Below are 14,053 nucleotides of genomic sequence, written 5' to 3' on the forward strand. Positions count from 1 at the left end.
TTTTGAAGGAACTGCACTGGCAATTTAATCTTGCCCAATAATTTTGCTAAACTTGTTTCCTGGATATTGTGATGCATTAGGTTTCATGATTTTTGTACTGAGTTATGTCCTGTATTACAGTGTGCTACCTCACAGCTGTGAAAAAATGCAGTAGTGTAAAAGGCAACCTACTTCTTCCTGCATCCATACATTTAGTACTTGAAGTGAAAAGAAGAATTGATGTAGCCAAAATGTTGCCTTCAGAATAGTTGTGATTTTTGTGTTGGGTACAAATAAAGAACAAATTTCCATGTGTTGGAAGAGATTTTTCATGAATCAGTGAACAGCTAAACTTGTAAGGCAGTGATGTGTCTTGTATAGCTAGGTTCAGAAAGTCCAGGCTGTTCTTGCCTCCCAGGTTTGCTGGATTTCTTTGGGAAGGTCGAGGTCATCCTTTCTGCTATTGAAAAACAAGGAATATGTTTTCACTTCTATGTAATGCACCTCAAAAGCGGCAATGCAGTTAAGACTCTAAATTGTTAGGCACCTTTTCTGTCTCTTGAAAGTCTTCATAAAATGATGATTTGACAAATACACAATTACTTGACAAGGCCATCCAAGAAATCGGCTTCAGAGCTGAGATCTGAGTCCTGGTCTTTGAAATCCCAGTACTGTCAAAGCCATTAACTATTTATCTGTTAATGATGCAGAAAAGCTTTCTGCACTTTAGGTTTTGTGAATGTAGCCACTTCTTCCTCTTTGTGGGAAAGGCCCATTTGCCTGTCAAGATACGTTTCTAAGTGCTGATCTAGTATCTGAGACAACTGAAATGCCATCATTCAGTGAACTGAATTTGTTTCAACTTCATAATGCAAAACTGATTACTGTGACCTTAAGCAGAATCATTCTGTGAGTCAGTGATGACTGGCAAAAATCAGTCACTCAGAAGTCTTGTTTTTTTCTGTGCTACTTACAGATTTATGGATTTTGTATTGCTCATGCTAAAGAATGGGAGACCAAGTGAGTAGGTGGGCAGACAAGTTATTCTGCTCCTTATGAGTACTTAGGACAACAAATAGGATGCTTGAAAATGAGTGCTTAACATGTTCTACAGTTGTACCAACTGAAGAGCAAATGAATGTAAGTGCATTTTATGAAGTCAAAGATAAAACTTTTAATATAGTGTGTCACAGTATCCAAGAAGGCAGAAATAAACCATAGCTTTGGTTTATATTGCTGTAATGTCAAATGTAGTTGTGGAGAGAAGGGGAAGATCACAGATGTTCTTCAGAAAGTCCTTGCAATGTTGGTGTGTGGTGGTGGTTTAGTTGTACAGAATAGTTGGGATAAAAACAAAACACACACATCACCACCCCCTTTCCTCTCCCAAACAACTGAATTTTCTTTTGTGAGTAGTTAAACTGCTTGATTATACATTTATCTAACTGTCTTTTAAAATAGTATGCATTTTCTGCAATTGTAAATTAAAAGGTAGCTGAAACACTGAAAATTTAAAAAGGTACCATGCTCCATATAATCTTTCTCATCAAATATAAATACTTGTAGGACTCCTCATATTGCACTTCAGGATGTTTTGCATTTTAAAAGTTATCATTGGATAAACCCATTTTAGTGTAGTGCTGGTCTGAGTTTATCTGGAATGTTTAGCTCTTAGTCTGGCTCTGCTCACTTATAGCTTTGGAGCACTGTGTTTTGAGCATGCTACATCTGAAGGGGAAAACACATTTTAGTTGCCGGAATAGTTAACAGTTATTTAATAGCTATATTTTCAAGAGATTACTAAGTTTTCTCTAAGTGGAAAATGTGCATTTTTGGAAGGCATTCTATCCCTGTATGTATTGTTAAATAATTACCTAAAGAACAAATGTTCCATGTGCAGTTACTTCAGCATCATAGCTGCCAAGTTTCAGTCACATGCTTGATAGAGGCTTGCTTGGCATTGAAAAGACTTAATGCAGGATCCGAAGACGTTTTTGGAATTTCTTTCAATCTCTAATCTTGCCAACGCTCCCCATCCTCACCCCAGGCCTCATCTGCAACGTGAGATCTTGCCTGCTGCCAGGTTCTCTCACTTAAGCGTTGCCCTTGCCTGTGCGTGGGCTGGCTGGAGGAAAGCCAGCCTAGCGCTCCCCTCAGTAGTGCTTGTGCTGGGCTCTGGTCCTGGTGTTTGACAGAGGCAAACAGTGGTAGTGGTTGCAGGTCATAAAGTGAACCGGCGCAGTACTGTCCTCCCAGCTCTCTGACTTGGGGAGGTGGCAGAGAACCAGTCCTTGTGTTACAAAGGTGAGAGGTGGGTGAATATTGGATGTTCTCTGGCTGAACTCTTTCAAGGGCATATTTCTCTCATACTCAACTCTGTGAGCCCTGTTTTTGAGCCATGTAAGCTGTGGAAACACTGGCAATAAAGCGGCAGCAGAAGCAAGGTCGTTGTACTCTTGGAGGTGTTATCTGCACCAGCTTCACTTCTGTGAGAATGGAGTGCTCTGGTGGGGCCTCAGTTTGGTGGAGCTACAGGACAAGAACCAGACAAAGCGGCTTTAACATGCTGCTCAAGTGGAGCAGGAGGAATGTAGCTGATAGCTCCACTATCTATAGTGATGTACTGAGAGCTGTTTTTTGGCTGGCTTTTGCTGCAGCCTGCCTCCCTGGACCACAGTTAAAGAGCCTAATTTCATTTATTTGGCTGTTGACTTTGAGGCTTATTGTGACAAGTGGTAGTTGCTTCATCCTTTCAGTTCCTTTCAAAAATAAAAACACTTTTCATGCTTAAGGAAGTTTTTCATCTTCCCCAATGGGATAATGTGGTTTCACACAGAGTCTAATTCAGAGCTGATTTTGAAGTTGCATGTTGACTGCATGCTATCCAATAATGCGTATTGATGTTTGCTGATAGAAATTAAACTACCCAAACCACTTTGTAGAAAACCAACAAAGTAGCTTAAAAAGCATGTTTGCTAGCTAGAGCTTTTTATGAGATGGAAAGAGTGAAAGTGTGTTCCTTTACGTGTTTCCTGTGCTATTTTCCTTAGCCACTGCATATTTGTATTGTCATAACTGACTACCGAAGGCTTTCTCTGACTTGACTGTTGAGGACTGTTGATGTGTCTGCTCAGTGACATTAAGAAAATGCAAATGTTTCTTCCCTGGCTGGGTTGTTTTCAGGGCCTCTCTTCTCACAACTCATTGTATTTATTGCATTTTAATATTTTAGTGTCACGTTTTCACCTGATAATGCTGTGTGTTGATTTAAGAAATTAAACACAGAATGTGACTATATGAGAATTTTCTTAAAGATGATTTATGCATGTTTCACATAGACATTCAGCACATTAAAACCTGCATAATTTATGCCAATAATGTAAATTGTTATTTACCCTTTGCTATAGGTTATATTATGTCTTGACATGCTTTGATTACATAGTGGTGGGTTTGTAGGTTGTGGGGGAATACACTAGATGATTGATAACAATTGTCTGCTTTTTACAGGATTGATTCATTTGTTTCTGTTTAGCAAAGAAAATTCTGGTGTTACATACACCAAAGCTGTTCATTTTCAAAATCATTTGCTTAGATTTTTGCAGTGAGTATAATAATGAGTATTACAGGCAGAAGTTTTATGGATTGAAGTTGGCCCTTGGCACATGTAGTGTGTGCAGGTGTGTCGTTGGGCTAGACGTTGTGCCCAAGGCTTGTGCAGGGGGCAAGAAAGGCTCTGAAAAGAGGGGATGGTGAAGATCTGCTGAGAATGGCTCCTGCTGCCCTTACTTGATGTGCCTTCTGTTGGTTTTAACTGTAGTGTCTAAATTTGGCTTTGGGTTAGCAAGGATTTGTGTGACCTGCAGTGGCATTCTGTGAACTGATGCTCAAATCACAACTTTGCTCTGTGTCAGTATTTCTGTGCTGTAGGTTCTGGGCTGTTTGGAAAGTAACCAGCAGGTGTATAATTAAGAGGTCTGAAGAGTTGGTCTGATAAACTCCATGTATTTAAACTCCATGTTGCTCTAGGCATGATGAATCCTGCATTATTAGTCTTCTCTCAGGCAAAACAGACCTGTTGTCCATTTCATAGTTAAGATTTGATAGGAAAAAGTCTTTAATAAATGCATTTAAATTTGGAGGAGATGCATTGTATTTTATCCAACACAGTGAATTAAGTGAGATGGGGAAAGGAGAAGGCAGGAACTCTAATGCTATTGAAAACTGTAAAAGCAAGCAAATAGGATCAAATATCAGTTTTCAGGAATGTCCTCTTTTCTAAGCATTGCTTTATCTTCAAAATGTTGACACTCCCCCCCCCCCCCCCCCCCTTAATTTCAAGTTACTTGAATGTGATCTTATTTTTAATATAATTTTGCTGTGTTTCATGATACATGTGAAGAGGATCTGAAAATCTGTAGTGATCCTGTGACATTTTCTATGTTAGGTTGCTATTGATTTATTAGATCTGTTCTGAAAAGAATGTTCATTAACCAGAAAATCTTTCTTGCTGATACTACTATTAGAGAGTATAAATTACCTTAGGTAGTTCATTAAGACAGAAAAAAAATGAGTCAGTTTCAAAGAAACTTGTAGTTCGTTTTTTAACTTCATCATTAGTGAGCTAGCTAGAGGAAATGTGAGAGCATGGTTGTCAGCTTACTGTTAGTTTCAAGCTTTCTTGTCTGACAACTTTTGTGAGGAAAAGAAAATATAGTATAGTCTGATGTCCTGCCAGCTGTCCCCTTAACTGTCTTTATGAGCAAAGGCTCTTGTGTTGATTGTAGTCACAAACATAGCTGCTCAAGGCAGCTACAGAGCTGAATTCTGTCTAACTAACTAAACACGTGTGAATTCTCAGTGTGATAGCTGAAGGAGGAGGTGAGATCTGAAGATCACTTGTACTCTGTAATTCTCAGGCAATGGTTCATAGGCTAAGCTGCTAATTAAACTGTATGAGGGAATGAAATTCACATCTCCTGGAAGTCTCCCAGACACTGATGACGTGGAAGGAAGGATTTTGCCACCTCTCCAAGGAGGCACTCTACTGTTTTCAACCGTGGATAATGTTGAATATGTTGAAAAGATGGGATTTAGTGTGTGTCCAGCTCGTAATGGGTGCTTTTGTTTGTGTAATGCAACTAGTTGGTAATGCTCCTAACTTTTCCAAATTCTGTTTGTATTACACTGCCTTTTTTGTCTTCCAGTAATAGTATTTGTGGAACTTTGATGACACTGATTTTCTTGAGTTATTGATTGATTGAGTTTTGTTTGTTTTTTTTTTTTTTCCAGCCAGTTCTAAAGGCTGATACCTAAGAAATACTCAGAAGGCAATACTGAAACTATTTTTTAAGCTATTGCTGTGTTTCACAAATAGGTTATGAAAGAAAGCAAACTATGGATGGCTGTTTGCCTGGTTAGATCCAGGCACTTTCTCCTGTTTGGAGTAACAACTTGTTGGCTGAACAGCAGTTCTTTACTGCACGATGTTTTTTCTCAGCTGTGCGTGCGCCAGTAACTCCCACAGAAGTGTGAACACTCACCTGGGACATTCAGCATAAAGGTGTTTGTGCTTATCTAGTCTTGCAGGTGAATGTAAGGGAGTAAGACAGCATGGAAAAAACGTGCTGTAGAAGTGGCTCATAATACTTTATAGGACAGGCTGTCTAATGACAGCATGAATTATTCTTGCAGCTTATACATTGGTTGGTAATCTGATGTAAAGTCAATGTGTAGTTGATTCACACACTTAAGTTTCATCTGCCTGGGCATTCAAATTACACTAGAAGCAATCTGTAGACTTGCTTGATTTGAAACAAAAGGTCATCAACATCAGTCATGTCCAAAAATTAATTGTTAAAACCTGGCTTTCACTCAAAATGAACTGAAAGGGAAAAAAAATAAATAGATGAAATCATGTTAATGATGAGTTCTGCAAAAAGATCTACACAGGCAAAAATATCTACTTGTGCCAATTATACAATGGGATGGGAGATTGGATGGTAATGGTTTGGTTTTCTTGTGCTTAAATCAATTTGATTTCATCATCCTATAGGTTAGGTTACTTCAGACAAATGATAGTGTTCAATTTGCAGAGTTGCTTAATCAATATCTGAAAAATGTTTTAGATTGCATTCTGATTTTGAGCTGTGTCTGTCTGCATTCCTACCCACCTAGTAGACAGCTGGTTGGTAAGGTTACCTGTTTCCATCTCCCCACCCCTAACCCAGGGCCAACTTGGAAGTCTCTTCAGGTGCTCCTGCAGCATGCTTCCACATGTGGCCAGTGTTAGCCAGATGTTTTGATGATGTTTATATCTTGAACATCTTGGGGCTTTCTCAGCTGCATCGGTGCATTGGTGTGAAGGTGCATTGGTTAAGACCAAAAATGCTATCGTTTATCACACAGGAAATTCCTAATGCTATCAGAAAAGTTAGCTTGGTATTTCAGAAGTTTGGTGTTGTTGCATGGTGTGCAGAACTCACATGGTTAGGCACTGTAAACCTTTCCCAGCTTTGGAGCTAAGAAGCCTTTCTCTAATGTAAAAAAGAATACAAAGTGGCGTGAAGAATGCAGCAGCTGATTGTGTCCTTTCAGTAAGGCTCTGTCATTGAGCTGGTTAGACATGGCAGATACCTGGACAGTCAGCAATTGCTATTTGGAGGATATATAGGTGATTGACAACTGGGAGGCTTGAGCAGCTGATCAGTCTGAAGAACAATTGTCTGTCCTTAATCTGTGCATTGAAAGGAAGAACTTCCACTGCAACAAGTTTACTAGATCATTCTCAGCGCAGATGTAATTGTTACTGTTGTGTAAACAGATAGTACTGTTGAGGAAAATGTTTAAATGTTTTAGTTGTAATCTGAATCTACAAACCCCCTAATGTTACCATTTCTCTTGTTCTAATCAAAACAAGGAACTGCTAATATTCTTTGAATATGTTATTTAAATACTGAGAAGACTACAAAGGTGGTGTAAGAATTTAATTATATTTGCAGAGAAAGACGGACCAGCAGAGAATGACAGCACAGAATAATAAGGTTGGAAGGGATCCCTGGATCTCATCAGATTCAGCCCCTCTTGTTCAGAGCCAAAGCAAAAAATTGGAATCTACTTTAAAGTTCAGTTCTGTTGCTCAGGGCTCTTTTCGGTTGTTTCCAAGGATGGAGATTCCACAGCCTTGCTAGGCAACCTCTTCCAACGTTTGACTGCTCTCATTGTAGACAGAAATCTCCCTGCTATCTAATTCCTTGTTGCAAGGCATTAGCCATCTGTTGTATAGGTTATTTTGAATAGTATTGCTTATACTTAATGAGTCCTATGAGGCAAAACACTTAAACTCTCACTTGTCAAATTCAGATAAACCCTTGTGTTCTGCAGTACTAATTGTTAGTGGCCGTGGTTTCATTTCTCTCTTCCCTGTCTAGTCCCAGCTGTTGACGCTGCAGATTTGCAGAGTCTGTCTGGGTTTGCTTTACCTTCTCCTTGTCTGTGAAACTGCTATCTGTGTTTTATGGAGTAGCAGAACTATCCTTCTCTTTTACTGCTCTTAATGTTAGAAATGCAAAACTTGTCCCAAAATACAATTGCTCATGTGTTTAAGAAGTGTTTCATTTCCAGCTGAAACTTATGTTATTAGCAAGTAATATTTAGTCTATTAGTGATGACCTTGTTCTTTAATTACTGTAGGAGGACTAATTCATTTTCTGAAGGTCTGGTGAAATTATTTATTTCAGGGGAAATAATAAAACAATAAACCATTTGTAGAAGTGCCAGTATGGTATAATGGGGAATTTAATTTTCTAAATAACCCTAGAGCACTTCTGGAATATAGTCCTTTTTCTTAGTCTTAATTGTAGAGTCTGTTATTTATGACTAAAAGCTTACAGACGAGAACTTGTTGACAGTTCAGCTGCCCCTAGAGAGCCAAGCTGACAAGGTACTTTTGTTTTTTTAAGCTAACAATGTATCTGCACTTTTTTTAGTAGTCCCAGTCTAAGTATCAAAGTTTGAACAGACTGCTTCAGTCCCGGTATGAAAGGAAAGACTTAGCTTAAAGCTGCGATGTGTGACAAACATAGAATTTAATTGTTACTGTTATCCTTTTTCTGTTATTTTCTTGGAAAACATCTGCAATTTCCTATTCCTTCTTTTGGATATGTATAAAAAATTAGAATGTAGTAGTGCTTCTTTAGAAAAATACTCTGCAGCCCTTATGTGAAAAAAAGGTCAAAGTTGCTTTGTAGGTATTAGCACTGCAGGCATGCTGGAAATTCTTTATCCCGATCTTTGATTTCATGGCAAAACTGACAAGTTGGTCATGGGTTTGGTTGTAGGTGGAGATATTTTTGTTGTTGTTGGAGATTTTGGGGATTGTTTTTTCATTTGCACAAGGGTTTTTTTGGATGATTAGTTCTTTTCAAATTAAGACATGGTATCTTGAGCTATTTACATTGCAGTGTCATGAGTGCACTGGGCTACTCGATTTTTGGCTGTCCTTTACAGAAAGGCTGTTAGCTTGCTATAGAATTCCATTGCTTTGAAACTCAAAAATATTTCTTCATTCTGTTTCATGGTGGAGACATCCTGCTATGTTGGACAGTTGGGTCAGATCTGCAAGACTTGAAATGGCTGGGAAGAAACCCCCAAGTTTTCTTTAAAACAAACAAATCTCCAAATGACATGTGCATTTCTGGCTCTTTGATGTATCATTAATTTCATAGCTATCTTTTTTCCCTCCCATTTTTTTCTGATTATATTCTCAGAAACTAGAAACATTTCTGGTTCAAAAGTGCCTAGGAATCATGTTTCCATTTCTGGGGTAGCAGCAGCAAAACATCAAAACAAACAGTTACAGTTTTTAGAGAATATAAGTCTATTTTATTGAGTTTAGCAATATTAATTTCTTTTCTTTTTTCCCTCTTCTGTTTTTCTTTTCCTTTCAGCCATAATCAGCAGACCACGTCATTTAGACATCCTGTGACAGGACAGGTTTCTCCAGAAAATATTGAATTTATTTTGCAAGAAGAGTAAGTAATTTTATACCCCTATCAAGAGGTCTAACCCAGTAACACCTTTACCTACAATAGCTTAATAGTTTAATGATTTATTTTTTCCTGGTGTTGTAGCAAAAAATATAATAGAAGTGGTTTATGCTTAAACATTTACTTCTCGTTGTAATTGTATGCTTTTAGTTCTAGCATTGTTCCATTGTGGGGCTTGAGAGAAAATCTTTACCATATCTTTAAAAACCAGCCAACCAACACTCCTGGAAAATGAACAAAAAAAGGCAATATAAATAGGATACTTAATAACTCTTTAGCCTTATATAAATATCAAATATACAGAACATAAATATGACATTTCTTTAGAGGAAACTGGAAGTTTGCACTGAAATGGAAACCTTGTTTCCATTGCAATTCACTTGTTATGTTTTAGATTTTCTGCATTCCTTGTTTTGGAATGATATTTATGAAAATTCTTTTTATTAGGCTCCAGTTTATTCTAGAGAAATAGAATTACATGTGGTAGTTTCCAGCATATTTTATCTTGATTGTTTGATCAAGGAATAAAATCAAATAAATGCATATGTTCAAACTGGGCATGTCTTTGGTGTTGGTTTGGATTGCCCTGTTTGACCATAAGGTTTAACTACTCTTGTTGTCTTTGTCTGGTAGATTTGCTGCCTGGTAGATTGCTTCTGTAATGGGTTGACTGGATAGCTCCCCTATACAGAGTCTAGGAGAAAGTTCTACATCACTTCTAGAAACACTCCAAAGGCAAGCAGACTGGAACACCAGACAGCTTTTCCTTTTCCAGCCTAGTCTTCCAACGCTGTTTAAGCAGCCTCTAGCTCTTCATGGATCACAGGGACTGGACATCGTGCTGTGGTGGGCTGCTTTTGGTGATTTACATGACTGTAATTTGCTTTGAATTAGGTGACATTTAATTTGCTTTACATTTAATTTAATACAGCAGAGCTTTAAGAAAAATGAGAGAAACCTGAGACTCCCAGGAGGTTGAGGCAGTGGCTTCTGTTGTGTACTTGGAAAGAAGTAGGGCATGACTGTACAGCCCTCTTCTCAGTGCTTCTGGTACAGCATTGAGGAGTTCTCAGATGGTTTAAAAAGCACCAACCAACCTAAAACAACAATAGCAACAGAAACCCAGTGTAAACCCAACCCCTCCTCCAAGCCCAAAGCAAATCCAAGGGACAATCCTGTGTTAAGGCCCCTGCTGAGAACTAGCATGAAGTAGAATGCTGAAGGTATTTTGTAGGGTGTGGGAGAGGTCTGTGATGAAGTACAAAGACTGTGTGATAGTTACTGAGCTAGAGGTCACTCCAGGTGCTGTGTGGTGTGTGAGTGGCTTGCTGCTCACCAGGGTTTTGGCTTGGGACAGGCATGCAAATGCTGCAGCAATTCATGCAGTGAGGAGAACAGGCGTTTCACAGGGGAACAGATCCCAAGGGCAGCATGGAGAACAGCCACTGTGCCTCTGTCTCCCAACTCCATCCATTCACTGATTTTTATTCAATCTGTTGTGAAAGTCTGATTAAACTTTAATACAAAGAAAGTTTGTACACCTGTAAGGGAAAATGGATGTTTGGGTAGAACTACTTGGTGCGCTTCCTGAGATGAGTTGCACTTCTGTGGGCTGTTTCAAGTTTTGCAGTCACAGTGGCTGATAAAATATTAAAAGCAGAATTAAAAGAATAACTTGCTGGTGGCACATTGTTTTTGTGATCTTTAGTGCACATTAGAAAGTTCTTTTGGAAAAGAAGCAAAGGTGGCTTTCTGTAGGGCAGTCAGAAGAACGGGCATAACTTGTCATCTCTAGATTTCAGTTACTCTGAAGTGGTATCAAAAGAAGAAAAAAGATCTTACAGTGTAGTAGCATTAATTGAGACAGATGGTTTTTATGCTGAAAGAAGAGGAAATGTCTGGAGGGATATAGAGAGGAGAATCTGTTTGTAGTGCCTACTTAGGAAATCAAACCATGCAAGAATGTCTTTCTAAGCTTTATTACTGGCATGAGGTACATACAGAGTGTTTTGAAATTAGATGGGTTTAATATATCATGCTTTTAAAATGCTCAGGTTTCCTTGGCTTGATGCCTTCTATGCTACTTCTGCATACTGGATTTTACACAGCTGCTGTGCATGTCCCATCTCAGTTCCTGTCAAATGACACTGCTATTGTGGATGTGTCTGCTGAAACCGAAGGAGCTATTGGCACCTCCCTGCCTTTAGGCCTAGGGCTCTTAATGGGACCATGCTGGCTTTTCAATTATGTTCCCCCAGGCAGCAGGCATCTGTATGGAATCAGTGTTGTTGATCATGTATTAGTTTGGAATCAGTGTTGTAGATCCTATCTTGTGGTACAATGACTTTCACAAACAGGTTGCAGTTGGAAGGAGTCTCTGGATTTGCAGTCCGTGGAAACCTTCCATCATGGGAACCTTTTGACCAAGTATACTTTTATTTCTAGAGGGGAAGAATCCTGTCTGAAGTAGTAGCACTCTTAAGGGTTTCATAAAAGGCAGTTTTTTTTTTTCACTGCTGTTGTGATGTGATTAATTGCTTAGGGGTTGATTTTAATTGAAGATTAGGGCCAAAGCCAGGAGTTATCACCAGAGTTGACTGTGAGCTGGGAGGGAGATGTAAACACAAGCCTGTTCAGTCTGCAGCAAACATACCTATCGAATGGACATGTTTAACATTAGAGAAGTCGTTTACAGCACTCTAGGAATGGTGGATGTACAGACTGCTCTGGCCAGTTCTCATCCAGGAAGCAATGTTCTGGCAAGAAGATTTAAGAAGTTTTGGAAAATGCTGTTGACAAACGATGTAATCCTAGCTTGGTTGTGAGTCAGGTACAAACCAGATGCCCTTGCCTCACTTGATCAAATGAGAACTCAATACTTTGAGTAGAAGTCTGAGGCTGTAGCTCCCTAATCTTTTCCCAAGACATTTCCCTTTTCAACAACTTCACCTCAGCTGGAGTGCTCTGTCTAGCTCTGAAGCCCTCGACACAGGAAGGACATGGACCTGCTGCAGTGGGTCCAGAGGAGGGCCACAAAGATGATTAAAGGACTGGAATTCCTCTGCTACAAGGACAGGCTGAGGGAGCTAGAGTTGTTCAGCCTGGAGAAGAGAAGGCTTCAGAGACACTTAAGAGTGGCCTTCCTGTACCTGAAGAGGGCCTACAAGAAGGCTGGAGTGGGGACTGTTTACAAAAGCCTGTAGTGATAGGGCAAGGGGCAGTGGCTTTAAATTAGAGAAGAGTAGATTTAGATTGGATGTTAGGAACAAGTCTTTTACCGTAAGGGTGCTGGAACACATGAACAGGTTGTCCAGGGAGGTAATAGAGGCTCCACCCCTGGAGATAGTCAAGGTCAGGCCCCACAAGGCTCTTAGCAATCTAATGGAGTATGTCCCTGCTTACTGCAGTGGGGTTGGACTAGATGTCTTTTGGAGGTTTCTTCCAACCCAAACTGTTCTATGATTCTATGATTATACAAGCATTTCTCTGGAAAATCTGTGACAGAATTACTTAGGATAGATGTACATAGTGGTTAGATTTGCTATAGTTTTAAAAAATAACAGTCTTTTAAATAATTCTAAACAGAGAGGAAGAAGCAGGCTCTTTCAGCCATGTGTGTCTGTTGCCAGGTGCTAGTAGTTGTGTATTGGGAGCTTTACAATGTATGTGTGACAGTAGTATGTTTGCAAACGGGAGGACAGCATTTTAAAGTTAAAAAAAGACAAGACTCAGACACATAATAAAGACTTGAACATAAATGTAGAAACATAGAGCAAAGCAGAAGATACAGTGTTCTTAATCCCATAACTGTTATCCTCTTTACCCCCTCTTCCCTCTTTTATTTTATTGTGTGTGTACAACTGATAAAGCCTGTGCATCACCCCTGGGGAGAGAGACATCTTATTTTGTCTATTGCATTTGGTTACTATAGCAGCAAAACTCTCAGGTGGAGGCAAAGGAGGAAACCCAAACAACCCTAAAATAAATATGTTTACATGTAAAGAAATATCTATCTCAACAGGAGATTTATTAGCATTAAAAATAGATTGACATGATGTTACTATGTCATATTTGTTTTGAACAGAATAAACTTTTAAAGCTGCTGGTGTAAATGTGGATCTTCTAAGTCAAATAATCTTTATGATTCTTTATAGAGAAAAACAGTCTGTTCTCTTGTGAGTATTGCTTTTTCAAGATGGGCTTCCAGTATCTTCATTTTTTCTCTTATTATTGTTGTTCTGTGGGGTTTTTAGTACACCAAATATTGGCCATGTAATTCTTTTAGCTCACAAATCTGATTTCTATAGACATACCAACGCTGTTTATGTAGAGCAGGGAGTTGCTTGACAGAAGATACTGTATGGAGTGTTATTTTCAAGTATTAAAAAAACATCTAGAAAGAACTGGAGCCCTGAATGTACCCAGTGCAATTCTTCACACACCTTGGGGAGGCAGCCAGAAAACTGTCCTGAAGACAGACAGAAAAGAGCACAATTAAAACATCTTTGGGAAGAGGGGGGTTGAATGAATGTTTCAGAATGTACAGAGTTAATGCTATACTCACTTCTTCTGAAAGATGACTCTGTAAATGCCACTAGGACAGCATTAACAAGCTGGGATGTTACAGATCATTCTGCATATTTTTCTTTGCTTTTAAAATCAAATTGAGAACATTAATTATCTAGTAAGATGCCTGAATACTTGAGTATCATTATGTTCTGATTTAATGCAACAAATCTATTTTATCCCTGAAATACTATATGCAAATACGTTAATTTTCAATATTTTTGGTGTTTTCTATTAGATCTCAGGTACAGGAAGTTTGGATCATTGTTTGCTGGCAAAGATTTTTTTTAACAACAATAATAATAATAATATCTTTTCTGGTTTGGTGGACTGTCTCACATGCTGGCTATTTTGAGGCTTTCTACATGGCAGTGATGGCACATTTTTATAATGAAAATGGAATCTTTTTGATAAGTAAACATTAGGAAAAAGCAAGTAAGATTCAAGCACATTTTGAGTCTGCA

The 14,053-nt window shown here is 38.8% G+C and overlaps 1 protein-coding gene across 10 annotated transcripts in view; it reads left to right on the forward strand.

The window, feature by feature from the left end:
* Positions 1-14,053, forward strand: part of PLEKHA7 (pleckstrin homology domain containing A7) — a 137,233-nt gene that overhangs the window by 68,200 nt on the left and 54,980 nt on the right. For 9 of the 10 annotated variants that reach the window (XM_064163613.1, XM_064163617.1, XM_064163614.1 and 6 more), the window contains one exon: positions 8,925-9,008. The exons of the other annotated variant lie outside the window; for it this stretch is intronic. In XM_064163613.1, coding sequence (XP_064019683.1) covers positions 8,925-9,008 — 84 coding nt within the window. The remainder of the gene's footprint in view (positions 1-8,924; positions 9,009-14,053) is intronic. 10 annotated transcript variants of the gene reach the window in all.

This window comes from Pogoniulus pusillus, chromosome 24 (assembly GCF_015220805.1).
Source record: "Pogoniulus pusillus isolate bPogPus1 chromosome 24, bPogPus1.pri, whole genome shotgun sequence".
Taxonomy (NCBI): Eukaryota; Metazoa; Chordata; class Aves; order Piciformes; family Lybiidae; genus Pogoniulus; species Pogoniulus pusillus.